At 42.8% G+C, this 20,684-nt stretch overlaps 1 protein-coding gene across 1 annotated transcript in view; it reads right to left on the bottom strand.

Annotated features, from left to right (window-relative positions):
• Window positions 1–20,684, bottom strand: part of CDH4 (cadherin 4, type 1, R-cadherin (retinal)) — a gene marked incomplete at its 5' end in the record, with an annotated part of 101,743 nt that overhangs the window by 20,197 nt on the left and 60,862 nt on the right. The window contains one exon of the mRNA XM_010011495.1: window positions 2,737–2,922. Coding sequence (XP_010009797.1) covers window positions 2,737–2,922 — 186 coding nt within the window. The remainder of the gene's footprint in view (window positions 1–2,736; window positions 2,923–20,684) is intronic.

Below are 20,684 nucleotides of genomic sequence, written 5' to 3'. Positions count from 1 at the left end.
CACAGTTACGGAAATGTTTTGGAAAGGCATGAACAGAAAAAGGAAATGTGACACTTCTGGTGATTGGACTGGAGCTGGGGTTTTGCTGAGGGTGGCTACAAAGATGCTGCCCCCCACCCCCTCAAGAGCATCATGTGAACTCCACAAGGCTTCTTGGTTTGGAAGCATTTTTGGTCCTCCATTTCTGACCCCTAAACTGCTGGTGAAGGGGTGGGATTCTTCACAGAACGCCCTTCTCTGAACTGTTTCTGTGACTGCCATAGCCCAGATGCAAACCCCTTTGCTTGCACCAGTGGGGAGTGATGTATAAACAGCTTCAAAGAGCCACATAAAAATCTATCCATGTAGGGTCTGTAAATAAAAGTTTCATTACTTGACTTAATTTTTTACCTGAGTTTTCAACCTACATCAGTGATCAAACCAGCAAGAGTCTGCTCCAACACCATGAAGAACAAGCTCTGATCGGCCACCCAGTCTGGCTTGCATACATTCCCCAAATCTTTAAGCATATTCACTTATTAACAGAGAACAAAATATTTCAAAGAAGAAGGTGGAATCCTCAGTCTTCCCTTTCTCACCATGAAAATTTAATCACAAGCAATTTCACTCATCCTCCTTGCTGAAAATACACCAAAAAGCCTCATGGGTTGATAAGGGCAGGAAACTCTCAGTGCCCAGGAGGATCAGGTGAGGTTATATACTGAAGACAGTCAATGCAATTTCAAGCTTTGAGCTCAACTTGACAATGGTGGATTTTCCTGTTGTTCTCAGCATTGTGATCACTGTGGGTTACACAGCAGTGGAAAGTCAACACCAGCATCAGTGGTGTCTTGGCAAATCCTTCATGCTTTTTGCCTGCAAGTTCTGAATAAGGGATGGTTCATTATGCAGAAGTCCTTGTGTAGCAGTGATGATCATGTAAATCCCCTGTTGTTCACTCTGATCTGCTTCTAAACTACAGTTGTGACACTTTACTAGATTAAGGGGCCCTCCCCTGCTCCCAGTGAAAACATTGCACTTCAGTTTCAGACTGGCTGCTGATGTCTATGGAAGTTAATTCTTGCATTTTACTTTGTTGAATGTTTTCTGTTTAAGCAGAATATATATATATATACATGGATATGTGTATACTTACATGAATATATGCATCCATATACACGGGTGTCCAGGACCACTGCTAAGCTTGAAGAGGTTTTGTAACCTTGCACCAGGTAAGGCTGTCAACCATCATTACAGAGCAATAAAGAGTGGTAAATAAAAGGGCCCTGCTGAAATACCATCTAGCAGGTAAGATGATGTCTCCCTTAAAGTTTCAGCAAAGTGGCATCTGCAGACACACACACACATAGCCTAAGGGTCAGAGAACAGGACAAGCTCACAAGCTCACACGTTCCTACCAGCGTAACCTCACTGGCATTTCACTGATGTAATTTTTCCTAATACCCAAGCTATGTACATTAAGAATGACTGCCAGTTATTACCTACAAGGGAGTGGGGCTCTTTTTTTCATCTCAGAGCTGTTTTTAAATCCCACTGCTCTTTAAACATTAGTGTTTCATCCTATGTTGTTGATTAAAACTTTCTATTAGAGAAGGCCAGACTTATCACAAGATGCAGGCTTTATGCATCACAACATGTATTTATGCTTTTCAGATGCAGCGCACAGCTCAGATGCAGTGCACAGCGCGTGTCGTGTGAGCTCTTACAGATCCTAGCAGCCTCTTTGTGATGCTTTTGCTTTTTTGGTAGTCAGAGGGAGCATCCACAGGCATCTTATCTGGGAAGAGACTCAGTGAACTCTGTGTGGATCTGGTTATGTTCTGGCTGTGTGCAGTGACTGCAAAAGCTTTCACTGCCTGGGCTGCTGGCCTCAGTAACTGAAAGGGAAGCAAATGCTCAGATGAAGATAAAGTCATGTCCTTTGGAGGCAAGGAGGGAAACAGAATTTGATACTTGCTGCAGGTATTTTGAGGGCTCAAGCTCTCCTAATGCTGAAAGCAATAGATGGAGTAAAGAAGGGATGATGGATATTTAACAGTCTTATTTCACAGTCTTTCAACAAAATCCTCTGCTGATCTAGGGAATGGCTTTCACTTGAGAGGAGCTGTTCTGAGGTGAGGATCTGCCCCACACTGTTTATTGCTTGATACTAGGAAAAGGAAAATTTCTCCAAGATTTTTCTGCCAAGCAACTCAATCAAAGGAAAATCTCTCCTTTCTTTCTGTTTCTGTTCAGGAAATACACTCCAGCTGCAATCTCCCCTGCACTCCCTGCTTTCACAGAGGATCACTTGACTGATCCCCTGCAGTGAAACACTACTCCCTGATTCACAGCTAATGGGGAGTTTTCTGGCTCAAGAAGGAGAAGGTGCAGCCTCTGCCCTAACCTCCTCAGGGCGGCACAGCCCAGGAGCCATTCCCTCTTGCAGTGCTCAAAAAGCTAAGGAGGAGCAGGACTTGGAGGTCAGGCTCAGAGACTGGGAAGAGCCTTCAGCATGGGAGAGCTCATGAAAGCTTAGGGTGAGCTGGGCTGAGTTGGGAAATCCAGAACCAGTGGCATATGCTTGAAGTAAAAGCATTCAGGACTCCTGCACAGGGAGAAATGGGAAACAACAGATTTGAGCACTTGCATTTCTGGGGTAGAGAAGGCATGAAATAACTGCAGGCTTCTGGCAACCCCTGTAGCCTTAGCTATCTTAAAGTGACAAGTCTAGGTTTGCTTCGGTGTCCCCCTTACCTTCACAACGGTTACCATGCCTTCGTTGGTGACTGGGTCTGTCCGGATGGTGAAATGGCCCGAGGGGTCTCCGCTGATGATCCGGTAGATGGCATTCCAGTTGGGGGAGTGAGGCTGGTCCCGGTCCATCACCGTCAGATTTGCCACCACCACCTCCACTCTGTTCTCAGGAACTTCTCCTGAATACTGCAAACAGAAGGCAGGAGTGGTCATGGTAGGAGCTTTCCTCTGCCTCTCCTCTTCTCTACATCAGCACGCTGACTGGGAAATCAGTCTCATGAAGAGGACCATGGGGTCCACACACCCCTTTCTCACATCAGGTTTTCCTGTTTTTTCCAAATAATTCAAAGCCTAGTTTCACCTCTCCGCCCCAAGGAGAAGAAACTCTGTCACCTAACCAGTGCCCAAGATTCAGCAAATGCTTGAAATAAATGAACAAAAAATGCTTTTGATATTTTTGTTCGGTTCCAGCCATCAGAGAGTTAACTGTCAACGACAGGTAAAAATGGCAGACTAAAATGTGCATTTTTTAGGATGACTATGTCCCTTTAACCTGAGGTATTTTGCCTCACTCAGATTTCAGTGATTTTACTTAATTTTCTTTCTTTCTTGCCTTTGATTTTTCTCTCATTATTTGAAGTGTTTCTTGTGATTTTGCCACAGCCTTTCCTGGTGCTTAATTCTCTCATTTAGCACTGATTTTCATGGAGCATGGTCTGCTCAGGCGTATCCTGGTGCATTAGCTGCATTCTCCTGCTTTCCAGCCCTTGATTTATCATATGGCTGATCAGGGATCCTGGCTTGTGAATACTTCCAGTGTTTGGGACTGTCAGTAAGACACACTCCCAAATTTTCAACTGTCCTCATCTCTCAGCATCGCCTATTAGCAGCACTTGCGAATCAACCCTCTGATTGACATATGGCAAATTAAACACCGGGGAAATGATGGGAGCGGCTGGCTCTGAGTCTGCAACTGAAATCCTGGCCCTGAACTGCAGGAGCAGAGCACTGCCGAAAACCTGGCCTTTGGTGTGCACAAATGCCAGGTTATGTAAATGATAATAAATCATTCCTTTGTTAGCACAAGACTCCCTTTCCACTCGTACCCCATACTCACCCACTGGAGTCTTTCAGTTATGTGCGCTTACATTTAGTATATATTATTCCACCACTGACAGCAAAAATACTCAATCTGCCTTATGTTAATGTAAATTTAAATTTGCCCTTTAGTGGTATCCTGAGTGGCATTTTGCCCTCTCTTCTGTTATGCACCTGTCCTAAACAAGTTTTCATTAGTGAATGCAGATGGCATCTCTTTCCAGCCATGCTGAGTGGTGGGCAAGAACAGTGGGAAGCTGCAGGATAATTCTAATTCCAGTACACACTACAGCTCTTCTTTTCTCTTTATATCTCATGATTTCACTCATTTTTTACCCATTTTCTTGCTCAATTTGGAACCTCTGTGGCACACAGCTAAAGCAAGGGAAATATCATATGGAAATTTATCAAAAGCCTCTTGAAAAATCCATTAGATTATGTCATATGTACACTCCTATTACCAATCTTGTCTGAAACCTGCTCCAAAGAACTGAAGGAGATTAGTTAAGCAGGATTGTCTCTTACTAAATCCCCACTAGTTATTGCCATTACATTAAATTAATGTCATATGGCATGCCACCAATGACAAGCTGATGAGCCCCTGTCTCTTTTAGGAGGTGGCTGCACTACTAACATCGAGCTATTGTACTGTAATTTCAAAGGTGTTAAGTACTTTGTGCCATCATCTCAAACCTTTGGCCTAGGACCACATTTCTTTGTCTGTAACTATTACGCTTATGCCTTGCAGAACCAAACAGAACTAACTCATCAAGAGCAAGCTACCAGTTGTATTTAAGACACTGAAGAGGGCCAGCCTGTAGGCTGGTGAACACCATCAGCAGGTCATAACCCAAGACAGTTTACAAGACATTTTTAAAATACAAGGTGTATTAAAAATTATAATACACGAGCACATCTCAATATAAAGCCTGGAGAAAGATCCCAACAGCATATAAAGCTTTTTTATTAGTGTGAAACCCACAGTGCTTGGCATATACTGAGCAATTCAGGATACCTATTAGGTATAGTTAGGGAATGGTCAGTCCTACGCAGGACTGAGGGTGGATATTGTCTATTAATTACACTTATAAAGACAAATACTTTTCTGATGAGAACAGATTACCTTCACTGGAATCAAAGGAGCCATCCAAAACTCTTCAGGTTAAAAAGAAAATCTTGGTGAGATACACCATGAAGAATGATTTTCATCAGCTACTGGGAATCCAAACTGGAGCCTGCCTTTCCTCCTTCTAACACGTCCCCACTATTATTATTACAAGTAAATGCTGTAATGTGTATTGTCCACAATTGTCTACCTTTAATAAAATTAACTAATGAGATTAAATTACATCTACTAAAGGAAGGATGGCACCTCAAAGCTACCCACACTTCTTTAATGTTATTCCCTCCCTACCTAGGAGTAATTTAGGAATAATGAACAATGGCGTCTCTCACTGTGCTGCTTTCCAGCATTCCCTGTGCTGTAAATTCTCTTGCATAAGATTACAATTGATTTTGAAATAAAGAGAAGTACACCTATCCAAACAAGGCAAAACAATGGGCAGCGGAGGACTACTGGAGTAAACATAAGATTGATAAAGCAGTGCTTGACCTATACTTGTAGCATTTACTCATGTTCCCTTGTATTTCACTTAGTTTCACATTCAATTGTTGCATTTGAAGACCTTAATTTCCAGAGTGCCTTTTTAAAGACGATTCACAGGGATTTCTACGGCTGCTCATTACACAGTTCACTTCCCTTCTCAGACAAGGATTTGTTCTAAACCTGGCATGTTCCTAAATCCTTAAATTCCATAGGGTCTTCTTCCTTCCTCTCTGTCATGGTTTAAGCCCAGCTGGTAACTCAGAACCACACAGCCGCTCACGCACTCCCCCTTGTTCTTCACCCCCCACTCCTCCCGGAAGGATGGGGAGGAGAACTGAAAGAATGTAAATCCCATGGGTTAAGAACAGTCCAGTAACTAAGGTATAATACAAAACCACTACTGCTACCACCAATAATAATAACAATAAGGGAAATAACAAAGGGAAAGAATATAAAACTAAAAGGGGAAAGGGAAAAAAAACCCAATAAACACAAGTGATGCACAATACAATTGCTCACCACCCGCTGACCAATACCCAGCCCGACCCAAGCAGTGATCTGGGCCTTCCGGGTGACCCCCCCCATTTCTATCCTGGGCATGACGTGCGGTGGTATGGAATACCCCTTTGGCCAGTTTGGGTCAGGTGTCCTGTCTCTGCTTCCTCCCAGCTTCCTGTGCCCCTCCTCACTGGCAGAGCATGAGACTGAAAAAGTCCTTGATCGGAGTAAACATTACTGAGTAACAACTAAAAACATGGGTGTTATCAGCTCTGTTCTCAGACTAAAGTCAGAAACAGCACTGCACCAGCTACCAAAAAGCAGAAAAGTAACTGCTACAGCTGAACCCAGGATGTCCTCCCATAAAAGCCTGTGCTGGCATATGTCCTTCTCTCATTCCTCTGGAGCTGGCCTGTCTGAAATCATGTCTTGCTGAAAAGATAATAATTCATTCTGACTTTTGGGTTGAATCAGATTATACTGAAATTGGTTAAGCCCAGAGTTTTCTTTCATCTCACTCGGTAGTTGACAGCATATAAACATGCAGACAAATACCACTTCGGAGGAGAAAGGGATTGATGTAGGGGACAAATGATGAATTCACACAATGACTTGACTTTGTGCAATAAATCTGGAGTCTGGGCAGTGAAGCCAAGCACAGCAGAGTAAAACCAATTAGCTCACTGCACCCACTCCTAGGGAGGTGTGGCATAGAGATGGATGAATACAAAGATAATTATTCAGGCTTCCTTCTAAAGGGAATATTCCTTTTTTTCCAATGTTCTTGCTTTTTTATAGCTGGTTTTGCTAAAAAGCTGTGAAAGCAGAGACTTCATCACATGAACATCTGCAGGAAAGATTTTTGTGTTGTCTCCAAGATTTGCTAATGATGACACATTTGTTACAGGCAGAAGTAGTTTATGAAGGCTGAATTGCTTACAGAAATAGTGGTTTATGACCTATAGCTACGGATTAATGCAGAAGAATAAGGGCATCTCAGTCCTCTTATTAGACTCTGAGCCCTTACCCTGACAGCTATGACTGCTGCAAAGTGCTGCATCTTCTCTCTAGGTCCCCTAAGTTGAAAGAAACTAAAACGAGAGCACACACGAGCACATGGCATGGGGTGTCCCATCTCCAACTGCTTTCTGTGACCAGGCCACCCTGTTATGCAGCAAGCTCTGGATATGAGGTGAGGTGCAGCTGGGGAACCCAGGCACAAGTATACTTAAGGGCATACTCCTACTATCCAAGTGCTGGCATGTGAGCCAACTGCTTACCTTTTCCACATTATATTTAACAAAGACACTTGAATAGCAGGGAAATTAATAAACAACTGCAGTCTGGTTGCTGCAATCTGTGTAAAATGGGGGAAAAAAAGATTAAAATCTCCTAATAAATCATTAATTGTGATGTGCCTGCCCAGCTGCAGCACGGAAACAAGCAAATGCCATCCTAATTGATTGCTTCTTATTCCATCTTTATAGGCCTGCATTTTGTACTGTGGGGGTTGAATAAGCCCAGAGGTGTAAAAAACCTCTGGATTGTACTCTGTGTATCTGTCAACTTGATATTTAGATCAATAATCCTCCTCCCCCAAAACCCCCCTTCTCCTACTACCGGTAATTTAGCTTTTCATTCTAGCAGCCTAATTGCTGTTTTCTTAAGCCTTATTATCAATTCTCTGACCTTTAATTTCCAATATCATTTGCTGTACGGATGACTGTTCTAGACTGCAAGTTATCCTACCCCTCCACACTGTATGGGTCAGACTTGGCCATCAGCTTCTGTGACAGGCAAACAGTGACCTACAAGTACTCTCTTCACCACTGCCATTGTGCAGTAGAGACCACAAGCTCGCTTGAATCTTCCCGAGGTCTCCATAAAGTCAACCTATTTTGCAAATCAGATTTTGCGATGCTCACTTCTTTATCACGTTTTATTAAAGAACTACTCACTCTTATGTGGTCTTGAATGATCATAGAATCATAGAATGGTCTGGGCTGGAAGGGACTTTAAAGCTCATCCAGTTCCAACCCCCTGCCACACAGGGGCAGGCACCCCTTCCACTAGAGCAGGTTGCTCCAAGCCCCTGTGTCCAACCTGGCCTTGAACACTGCCAGGGATGGGGCAGCCACAGCTTCTCTGGGCACCCTGTGCCAGCGCCTCAGCACCCTCACAGTCCTTAGAGTAGATCCTTATATCTAAGCCTACCATCTTTCAGTTTAGAGCCACTCCCCCTTGTCCTGTCCCTACATGCCCTTGTCAAAAGCCCCTCTCCAGGTTTCTTGTCAGCCCCTTTAGGCACTAGAAGCTGCTCTAAGGTGTCCCTAGAGTCTTCTCTTCTCCAGGCTGAACAAGCCCAACTCTTTCAGCCTGTCTTCATAGTAGATGATCTCACTTTGTAAGTACCAATGTCCTCGTTTTTTTCTGAGGCAGACATGGCATTACTCCAGCAAGCAATCCCTGTGTAAGCCTCTTAGCTGTTGGGCTTTTTCCCTTATGCCTACTGCACTGCAGTGTCCCTGCTTCAACGTCACGTTCAGTTGGATCTACTCCACAGTGCAACCATGTATGCTTATCATACTTCAGACTAGTTATATGCCATGTGGCAAATGCTTCCCAAAATGTTCTCTATGAAGCCCACTGCACTTTTTCCAGCTCACAGTTTTGCTCCACTGGTACGAGGCCCAGCTGTCATGGTGCTCATTCAGAAATGAATTGCTTGGGCTGCGGGCACTGGCTCGTTGCAGTTGGGCAGAAGTCAGCCTTGCCCAGCTGACCGGACAAAAGCCCATGACAATTAGCTCACCAACTTTTAAAGGATGCTTCGGAAGCTCTGCCTTCATCACCAGTGATTTGTGCTATTAAAATGCTTCACCTGCCTATGCAAAGCAGTTCTTACAGCTCCATGGTGCAGTGGATCCAGTGTACCCACTTGTTTATTGGGAGTTTCTACAGGAATGTTGCATGATGTCCAGCATGGTCTCAATGTGCTGGTTTCACTTCTGCTGGATGAGTTTGAAAAACAACAGCAGGACCTAAAGTTTTGCACTTCTGAAGCTGATCTTATGGCGGGGTGTAGACAACCTCCATCATGTTCCTGCAGCTGATCATAGCGATTGGCTGCACGCTTTGTCTTTACTGGTGGTGTTACTTCAAGACCTCAAACAATGACTAGATTTGATTAAATTACCAGATGTACTATTTGAATATGAAGACAAAACAGGAACAGAGGACAAGAAAGCAACACCCTGTTTTTATTTCAGAAGCAGCAGAAGAAAACAGTCTGATTTCAAAGTCTCTGGTGTGAGGAAGGAATGTGCAGGTTTCGCCTTGGTACAAAGACTCTTAGAGTACTTGCCAGGCGTTCAGAGACAAGAGCACATAATAGTAAAACGATATTAAAGGAAAAAAAAGAAGTTTGCATGTCTGACAATAAGCACTATTTTTTTCATTATCAGATGTTACATTCTTGTGACAGTATGAAAAGATGCCACAGAACTGATGACACAGGACACTATTCTGCTGCACGATAATCATTGCCAGATAAATATATCTTATGAAATGAGGCTCAAACTTTGAATAGAATTTAGATATTTTATAAAAATGCATTTCAACACAAAGGAGCTTTTTACAATGTTCATATGAAAGGTTTAAGAAGAGATTAAAATTATGTCCTTGGAAAGGCATATAGCCTTGTCAAGAGAAAAAAATTTCTACATTAACCCCATGTAGGAAAGTTGCACTTTATCTTTATTTCAAAGGCTATAAAGAACAACTTTAATCAACCTACTTGACTTTGGGGACTTGCACGTCTCGCTGAAACTCATGAAATCTGGCATAGTGTGGTTTCCAGAACACAAAAGCCTTTAATCTGTAACCTGGCACTCTAGTACGTTCAAATCCTGATACTATCTCCTTGTTAGGAACTAAAATTGTGAATTTATCCAAAATGGGATCTCATCTCATCTAAATGATATAGCCTTTGCAACAGTGACCTTTAACAACAGTTATACTCAACAACAAAAGATTTTATGTCAGAAGCCAGTGGCAACAGTATATGTTAAAATTCTGATCTGATAGCAAAGCCTTTTATTTTCCAGTTTTAGACAAGAATCCTTTGAACATTTCATTTGCTCTCTTGTCTAACATACCTTTGTTTCTTGCCTTTAGAATGAACAGCAGGAAAAGGTAGCTGATAACTTTCTGCAGACTATTGGATTGTCAGGTGTAATTAGTAATGCTATCTTTTAAATAGAGGCTGTCGTGGTTCAAGCCCAGCCGGCAACTTGGAACCACGCAGCCGCTCGCTCACTCCCCCCCTTTTCCTTCCTCCCCCTGCTCCCGGAGGGATGGGGAGGAGAATCGAAGGAATGTAACTCCCACGAGTTGAGATAACAGCTCTCCAGTAACTAAGGTATAATACAAACCACTACTGCTACCAATAATAATGATAAGAGGAATAACAAGGGAAAAGGACACAACCGCTCACCACCCGCCGACCGATACCCAGCCCGACCCGAGCAGCGATCTGGGCCTTCCGGGTAACTCCCCCCAGTTTATATACTGGGCATGACGTGCTGTGGTATGGAATACCCCTTTGGCCAGTTTGGGTCAGGTGTCCTGTCTCTGCTTCCTCCTGGCTTCCCCTTCTCTCTGGCAAAGCATGAGACTGAGAAAGTCCTTGGTCAGAGTAAACATTACTTAGCAACAACTAAAAACATCGGTGCTATCAGCATTGTTCCCAGACTGAAAGTCAAAAACACAGCACTGCACCAGCTACTAAGAAGGAGAAAAAATGACTGCTGTAGCTGAACCCAGGACAAGGCATAGATTTTAAAACAGCTGTAACTGCCTACAAAATCTCATTCTTAATGATATATGTATACATATATTTATATAATAAACCAGTTTTGCACAGATACATTATGGCTTTACAGTGGCTGACAGCCCTATGCTTCCCTTCAGCTGCAGAGCTAAAGGCTAAGGGACTTGCCTATGTAGTTGTAGAACTGGGGTTGGAACCATGTCCTGTCCTTTGCTGCCTGCATTGGGGCAGGACCCTGAAAACATCAATTCATGTGCTACTTGATAAATCCATTAGGTCAGCCTGGATTAATCTATCGATCTCCCTAGTGCATTGCCATGTAGCCCTGTGATCCCTGCTGCGCTACTGAGGTGGAAAAGCTCCCAGACAGGAATGTTGGCACAGATGCATGCACTGGGGATGATGAGCTGGATCACCAGCTCTTCCCCAAGCTCTGCACCACGATGGCTTCAACTGGGGAACACGAACAGGTTTGTACAGCTCGGGAAAAACAGACCAAAAGAACCGTTTGTGAAGCTCCCACCATCTCAAAGGCCAACTGTGGTTTAGATACATTGACTTCAAAATGCCAAAGCAGTGCTAGCACCCTGTGCATCACCCAGCGTGGCAGAAGGAGAGCTTTCCAGCATGCAGACTGCCTTGTTTGCACTTACACTCCAAAATAACCATCCACCTTGGAAGAGGATGAAATTCATTTGTGGGCATGTCAAGCCTCACATTTCTTTCTCCAACCTCAAACTGCAAAGTACCAAATAACGCCCCTGTTTTGAACAAAACTTTGAAAACAGTTTTCCTGATTTACATGTAAACCAGACTGACAAAAATCACGTGACAGAATTCAGCTCCTAAGTGAGGAAAACACACTCCACAGCTCTGACTCTGTATTTCTTCGTGAAATGTGTATAGAAGAGGATGTTTTAATTCAGGCACCTGTAATAACATTTCATAAAGAAGAGCTTTAAGCTGATAATTCTGGTTTAGGATTTTCTTATTAACTGCCCACTCCTCATAATGAGTTTTTAATTTAATTTTTTTTTCCAGATTTTAAGGCATATAAAAGCTGTTCGTGTGCCTTTGGGATCTGAAGACACATATTTGGGAAAAGGGGAATTTTAAGAGGACTGAATGTGAATTTTTTATGTACGCTATAATCCTGGTATTAAGAATTTTAACAAGCTTCCCATGAAGCACAGCTCAGCCAGTCTGCACGCTGACTCCTGTTCCAACCTCCTCTGCCCTGCAACTGAAATCTCTGTTGTTTCCAGATTAGTCTCAGAATCAGCACACAAGGGGATTTTTTTCTTTATGACTAGATTTGAACACCACAATCAGGTGCTGAAAAACCCATAGGGTTTGGTCATAAGCAGGGTTATTGTTTATATTGACTAGACAGAGCATCTTTATAGGAGAAAGTCACTGAAACACGTTTTATTCTAAAGGTGCTGCTACCATGGTTTAAAGATGCGATTTTCTGAGCTGGTGCCTTGATGGCCAATTTTTATCTCCTTACTGCTGTATAAAATGTAATGGCAATGTTCAGTGGTGGGGTGAGAGCACAGGAAGATCTGTGTGCTCCCACCTGCACCCCTGTGCTGTGGTTTCTACGGGAAGGGAATAAGAAGCATGGGACACGTCTGCCCATTGCAGGGCTTGCTGAAGAGATAAACCCAGATGGCTCACAGAAAAATGCTGATTCAGCTGCAGCACTGCTCCAAAGTAAGCAGAGGAAACCTGCTCTTCCAACCTCACCTTCTGACGGACTCCCCAAAATCACAGAATTGTAGAATAGTTTGGGTTGGAAGGGACCTTTAAAGGTCATCTAGTCATGAGCAGGGACATCTTCCACTAGATCAAAATCTGGTACCACAGAAAAATGCACGTCTGCCTGCTTGCAGTAATTCAGAGCACAGAATGAAGACTAAATTAAATGTTGTGCAATTCATCAGACTTGCCATGAGAAAGAGGCTTCTTGCTGAAATTCTGTTTACAACAAGAAAGTCAAAGAGCAGGTAGCAGAGGAGAAATGCAGTGAGAAATGGGAGAATATTGGGTTAAAGTGAAGGAGTCACTATATACTTGTAAATTCAGGAAGGAAAACATTGTTATTTCTTCTCTGTTATTTTTTGGCAATTAAAACAAGTTATTGCATTAAGCTGAACAGTTTGAAAAACCTACCATGCTCAAAATCCCTATGTGAAACCTTTTAACCATCCTCTACGATTTTAGTTCTGGCTGTTTTCTGCGTTCTGACCCTTTCTTCTACAATTGGGAAGTGCTAAGACATCCTGGACAGTTTGAAATATTTGATAAGAGAAAACTCACAGCACTTCCAAATCCTTTGCTAAATCTCCTCCCCCCGTTCCTGCCAGCATGTCATTAAAGATTTCATAAGTGAAATGTGCTTAATGAAATTCCAGATATATATCCTCTTAAAATGACATCCCTTGGAAGCAACTATTTTTAAGGCAACAGAATATTGAAGAATTAAAAACCTGCCGACCCAAGGAAGTTAGCCAACTTTAGAAGGGGATTTATTTCAGTGCCTTCCTATAGTGGAGTTACAAAATGCATTTAAATGTCTCAGCCTCACATTAGTGCCCGAGATGCTGTGTACTTTTAAGTTAATGAAATAATCCACTACAAATGCATATTTGCCTGGGACATCTGGCAGATGCGGAGATGTACCTGCCAGGGCTGTGCGGACATCCTGGATGGTGCTGGGTATCTACAGTCAGGCAACCGAGTTGGGCCCTCCAAGGCCAGATCTGGCCTCAGGAGGAGAATTAGGATATTTAATATATATCCCAAAGCAGGAAGAGGCCCACGATCTACACAAAATCATTATAAATTGAGAGAAATGCTGAAGGTGAATAAATGCTGGATAAGAAATGCTGGTGTGGGTAGATACATGGGATGCGAGAGCATTAGCATCTGATTTCTCCTTGAAATTTTATCTTGACTGACACACCAGGGATTACAGGAATGGTGTCTAACCCACCCCCCTACAATAAAGGTGGTGGAGACCTCAGTGGTCCCCACCACAGCACATCCCAGAGTAAGAAGGGTGTTTCTCTATATTTGTTTCTTTCTTTTGACTACAGAGATCTCCTCGGCGACACCCGGCTGTGTCACACCTCATTGCACACATGTATCTCCCACATGCCCTGGCACCTCCTTCTCTCTAGACAATTCCTCCACAGCACTGTGGAAGGCACAGTCTGAGGATGTGGTCTACAGCTTCTCCCTCCAGATCTCATACATATTAAACAGAGAAGGAGAAGGAGGAGAGAAGTCCCTGCTAAATGAGACATCGCACCAGGAGATCTAACGCTGCCAGATGTTGCAAATGAAACATTTGTCTAATGACAAATGGGTTATGGCAAGTGATAGCTGATAGGTGCCATCACACCACATGGGACAAGGGTGGCCTCCGCATTGTACAGATCTCCTCTGTGTTTTGGTAATATGAACCTGAGTGCATAAACCAGCAAAACAGCAGCCTAGACAAATGTCATAACACATTACCACCTATTGCTACAATGCTGCTGATGGATAGACACATGCCTCTCAACCCCATCAACCACAGCTACCTGAAAGCACTGTGAAGAAAGGAAAGCATCATGCTGGATGTTATAGTGGGCTTATAACGCATGAGGTACACAGGCAGAGGTGGTGCTCTGAACTCCTGGATTTCAGCTACTTAGGGGCTGAGAAGCAGGGCATGGGCTCTACCTCTTTTGTAGTGCTGTAGCTCTAACTGGCTGAGACTGTGCTCTTGAGCATGGAAAGAGGAAGTTATATTACTCTTGATTTTACACTGAGCGGTACACGTGTCCAATCTGATAGACACCAATAGAGTATTTTTTCCTATTCCCTTTCTTATTTTTTTTTATGACAGAAAATTGAAATCTGTAATGAAACTATCAATCCCATTTTTTATATCACTGGTCTTTGGCAATTTTAAACTCCAAAGTCTGAAAAATTCATTACTACTAACTTCCACCAAGGGTGTTCCTGAAACCAAAATTACTTAATCAACTCAATTTAGCTTCTTGTATAGACCTAATTCAGAAAAACTTTATCTTCTTGAATTGTTATTGCAATTAATTTCCCCCCCTTCTTTTTCTGCAGCAGACGACATTTCAGTAATTAGATATTTTATAAAAATGAGTTATTCGTTCAGAGTAGCTTCACTTTTATATTTGATTAATCATATTACCACTGAGGTCTGGGTTTTGTCTCCAAGGAAAGTTTAATGACCTCATTTTAATCCTTCTTTTAACCACCAGGCAGGTGTCAATGAAAAGAAATAAAATTACCTTTTTTTCCCCTTTTCTCTCTCTTTTTTTTTTTCCTTTTTGCAATCTCAAGATTACATTTGATGTTTGTTCTGTTTGACTGACCCATTTACAAGGAAGAATCTAGCTGATTCCAATTAGGCTCAGGACAGAATCAGGCTAAGCAGAGCCTTGAACTGTGCCTTAATAACTAATGCTCAGCGTAAAGGTGAGGAACCAGAACTGTTGCACCAAATGGCAGTAGGTTTAAAGCAATGCACATGATTAATTTGGTGATAATTTGAAAATGAATGTACTGAAAGGAAATAGACAAAACAAAAGCCACTGTAAATTTAGGTTTTGATTAACAGGGTCTATTAGTAAGAGACATATCAAGGAGACCACATTTTTTTATATGAATGCATATATATCCACAGTATGTAATGGAATAATTCATATAAACCACAACTTATCTGGGAGTAGAGACTTGGATATTATTGATGACTGCTTGCCTTATATCAGTGTCTATCTATGCTTCGAATCCAGCTAAATGCTTATCTATATTTGTGTATTTGTACGTATACATCTTTGTATCTATCCATTTTGCAGACTATACTAAGTAGTCTCAAAGGCATTTCATCCTTTCTGTCATGTGCTACACTGGTGTAAAGACTTAGTAGAGATCACAGAAGGGGCTGATGCTCTTTTATTAAGACATGAGGAATTTTTGTTTTCCCATAAACTGAGAAATATCTTTCATTTCAGATGAAAGGGGTGACAAAATAAAGAGCAAAAGTTGAGTATCCACAGGAGAGCACGCAGCGTGTCTTGTTTTCTATAGCACTGCATTGAAACGGCCTCCAGGCGCTTAAAGATGCTGTGCCTGGGAAGAGCCATGCTGCACACGAAACATCTGCACCCCAAGTTGGGATCTCACTCATTCCTACCAGAATCAAAACTGTGTGGGCAGCACAATTCTTAAGCTCTGTTGGGCAGGCTTTGCACTTAGGTAAAGATCCATCCCCGAAGGTCAGTCTGATTTGGAAGGCTGACAAGATGTGAATAACTTCTATCAAGATGTAAATGATTTCCTAACCACAGCTACATCTGAAACAGCAGAGCCCCCAGCATTTATATGGCAAGTTCTGGGCAAAGCTGCAATAGGATGCAAAGAAAGACTAGTTTCTGCTTGTGCTCCCTCTGTTTGTTACTGCTGCCTCTTGACCTAACATCCTTAGTCTAATTCATTGCTCATGACAAAAGGTTTTCATCAGGACCTGCAATAAGAGGCAGAAAGCTCATTTCAATTTGTAAGCACCCAGTACTTATTCAGAAACACTAAACTGATCTGTAGTTTTTAAGACTTCACCAACTATATATTTAATTGAAATGCACACATTATTAGGTAGATACTCATGTACCCAAATGCTACCAGGCATATTTGATTCACTTGAATATAATAATTTATTTCAGTTAGATGACGACAGCTCTATAACAGCCCAAGCTTTCCTGTGTAGTTTGGCTGAGCTTGGAAAATTGCAAGTGAACACAGTCACCTGGGATTTCCCATGAAAGCACAATTGATTTTTAACGCTAAAGCCTGTCTGCAGGACTGTTCAGAGCTCCTGAGTTTGTTTGCATCCGTAGAAAAACCCAGTCCTGCACATTTGCTCAGCACAGTATTAGGTCTTTCCCCTTGCCAGCTCTGACCTGCGCTGTTCAACTTGATTTCTGCCTCTTATGACAAATGCCTCTAAATTATGCAAAGGGCATAATTTTGATGATTTTAAAATACTGTAGAACCCAGGCTAATCTATATTCAAATGCCATTGTAGACTTTCTGAATGGCACAGATGTAATGATGGGGACTGTGAGATCTGAATGAGCAACTACATACAGACATTTATACACTGTGAAATTGAGCTCAAGATTTAAGATCTTGATTTTTCCAGGTCTGGACACATGCCCCGGTCCTGGGAGATAGTTAGCTACCCACTCCTACTGTTTTTTTCCTGAATCAGTGTGGAAAGACCACTTTTCAGGAAGCTCTTGGTAGGCATCCTGGTCCTTTTTTGCTGTCTGCAGGAAATCCCACTGAAATCCTGTTCCTGTTGGATTCTCCCTTCACAGCGTAAGATTAATTTGTAAAACATGAGCATGCATGTAAAAGGGATTTCTCATAATGCTCACATGTACTGAATGGTTCCGGATACATCCAGCTATAAATGTGCTTAGGAAACCCCAAACCGCTGAGAGGCTGACTTGGTTTCCTATTTTGATTTCCTACCTTCATCAAACATCCTTTCTCCAAACTAGACCTATTTACATCTTTGCATCGCACTCATTTGGAAGTCAGATCTTTCAGCCTGAAGGAAGAGCTGAAGGTTTTCTCTGCTACTTTGCTATTTTTGAACTCGCCATTAAAACCAGAGCTCAGCAGGATTCAACTGTGGGGCTGGAGACCAGGTGAAGTTTCACCCCAAGCTTTGCCACTTGCAAAAAAAGTCACATTCTTACAGCTATTTCTGCAGCTCTGGATAGCATTGCTCTTGCATTAGTTAATGCACAGCTATATTTTTGTCCTCAATTAACATGAGAAGAAATGCACACAGAACAAGCAGTACAATTTTGATTTATGCTTGTTTGCTTTTCCAGAATCTTGGCAAGTTCACAGAGCAGGAGGACTCAGCCAGCATTATGCCATAGCTGTGAAAAAGGCACATTTGATTCCAGCAAATATTAGTGTTCTCATTCAAGACACTGAAAAAAATCTTATCTGGATTACTAAAACCAAATTGGGTCAGAAGAAAGATATCTGAGCAGAGCCTGGAGCACAGCAGGGTCAGCAAGATAAGCAGGAAAACAGAAAGCGGTAATGTAACAAGGGGTTGGAGGAGCTTGGCTTGAACAGCTTCTCCAAACGATGTGCACTAGCCTGTCAGGGTGGAGATGGGAGAGAAAATGGGAAGGAAACATCAAAATGAGAGAAGGAAGAACTATGGTAAAGGATAATGCTAGCGTGGCAGTACTGAACTGTCTGCCTCACTTTCAAATTTCAAAGCATTTCTCAGCATGGGCTCACCAGCATTTTCAATGGCACTCAGTGGAGCCAGAATACCTGCACAGACAAAGGTCAGGCATTTTTGGCAGTGCAACGCCGAAACCGAAAAGCCCATTTAACTTGGGTCTCCGTGTCATTTTGCTCCTGAAGCAACAAGCTCTTCACCCTACGCATTTCGTTGCTGACTCGTTCAGCCCAGTACAAGCCTGGTTACTAACTCAGAGTTACTGTAGCAGCCAGAGATGAGTCTGATCCAACACAATTAAACAACCCAGCTAAAAAGTAGCAAGAACTGCTTTTTCTAATGTACCTGCAACAAGGACTTGCTCCTCCAATGACTAGTCAAATCCACTTTGTAACTAGATTAACCTTATCCAGCTACACATGCCCTTCTGCTATAAAATGAGCTTCTCTGTACACAGGGTGTTTGTTATTCTGTACCAGGTACTCTGCTTTGAGCTCACAGCCGGCCTTTGATCAGATTGCTTTTCCCAGGCCAGCAAGACTCCATGCTGCCTGGGTGCTGTGAGCTGGGAAGCATCCACCCATGCCCAATAGTCCATTCCTAAACCTTCAGAGCTGTCGCCAATGGAACTCAGTGCCCAGATTAGCCAGCGAAGCAGCGTGGTGGGGAAGGGGATGCGGTCCTAGAGCTGCCTCTTTAAAACATACTCCACTGAATTCAGCCTTGGAAGAGAAGATTCTCAAAGCAGTGCCAAAGGGCAAATTTTAAAGTAGCTTTAAATAAGACCTCATAAGGCTCAGGAGCTTAAAGAACTTCAATAGCCCATATTCTTTTTTCCCTTCCTTTCTTTCCTTTTTTTTTAAAGGAGATGTTGATTGCCAGGCAGGTTTTCCCAAGAACCCACAAGCTCAACTAATCATGAGCACTTCAGCCCTGCAAAATAATATTTCCCTTACACTGGCTACTATAAAAACAAGTTCTGCACAGTAGGCAAATTTAAAATAACTTTTAATTAACATTTAAGACACAGAAGTCTGATCATGCAAATTCATCTGCGTCTCCTCTCGGCGCCTGATTGTTCCTGATTGAATACGATAAAAATAGACTTTGTATGAGTCAAGTGTAGGCATGGATTTCTTTCACTTCTCCTCCCCTCTGATTATGAATTTTCTTAGAGAAAGTGGAAACCCCTGGATGGCCATTAATAGTATCATGGGTCAGGCTGGAAAAAGCATCCTACCTGATAGGAGTTCACTGGAATCAAAGGCATCCCTTCTGTGAGCAAAAAAGATGCTCCCACATTACATAAAATCTCACCCAAGACTATCCAGCATTGTCTCAGCTGACTTTTAATCTCTTAAATATGAACACTAATTTTACTGCACCCCCCTGTATCTGAGGTGAGCATCTGGCCAGAGGCTCAGCTACGGAGCTGCATTACCATGGACAGAATGCAACTCGCCTGCACATGAGAGATAAATATTTGAAGGGAGGCTGAGGAATTTCCACATAATTAAGACATGTCAGAGGGCACGACCCTGTTATGAGGAACAAGGACTCTGGATAAGGGAGCACACACTGATACCAGCATGGTTACTTGTAACAGTAATGGAGCCAGTTCCCCAGTAAAACTTCCTACAAAGCCATTGTAACACAGCCCAGTTAAAATGTCACTATGTTACACCAGTAAGCAACGATGTCACATGAAGAACACAACACAAAAAGCATGCTGAAATCCCCTAGCTATCCAGAAGAGTGTTCCCTGGGTCATGGTCCTGCACTAAATCATTACAATTGTGCAGAATAGCAGCCTACAATGCTAACAGCGGTTCACGGGATGCTCCACTCTCCTGGTGCAGATTTGATTGCTTCCCGATCTGGGACAGTCTCTCATGAGAGATTTCCTCACTGTTCGCTCTCTAATGCTTCTCAGCATGGCCAGATAGCATTGCAGATAAGAAAACATTCACCTTCACAACAAACAGAGCTGGAAAGGGTTAGAGGAGATCACCCTCACCGTGCCCCAGCACCTCACAGTTCAATGCAGGTAGCCCTGGTTGTGACTTCCAGGACTGGTCATGCCCCTTGTTGATGGAGTCTGCACTTCAGTTAACAGCTGGCTTTAGTTTAGAATTGTTTTCGCCTTGAGACTGTGATTCCTCCCACCTGCCAGTATAATTTCAGTTGGGGCTGCTTCTTCCCATGCTGTCGTGCAGAATCTTCCCCCAGCCTTTCCAGTGATGTTCTAAAGGGTGTGAAATCCACACCAATCTATTTTCACGTAAGCAAGCAATCTTTCTGGAGTTTTACCATAGTATCTTGCATACTTACGGATCTTCTGTGTCACTTCATTGCTCTTTTTCGACTTGTCATGTAGCACTACACTTTGATCACAGCCCATCTGGTATTTTGGATGTCCATTGGCTAACACACCTCCACAGGTTATCCTGTGAATGTGGGATTTTGGCACTTGTGTGCCTGTGCCTAAACTTTCACGTGGTCTGTGCATGCAGTCTCTTCTCCCCCCTGCACAGTGTGCTCAGCTACAGACGTGACCTGACTTTCTTGACCATCACAGTGGCTGTTTTCTTCTGTCCCATCTTGTTGTTAAA

This window comes from Nestor notabilis, unplaced genomic scaffold (genome assembly GCF_000696875.1).
Source record: "Nestor notabilis isolate BGI_N333 unplaced genomic scaffold, ASM69687v1 scaffold1183, whole genome shotgun sequence".
Lineage (NCBI taxonomy): Eukaryota > Metazoa > Chordata > Aves > Psittaciformes > Psittacidae > Nestor > Nestor notabilis.
This window is presented reverse-complemented; position numbering and strand designations above follow the sequence as displayed.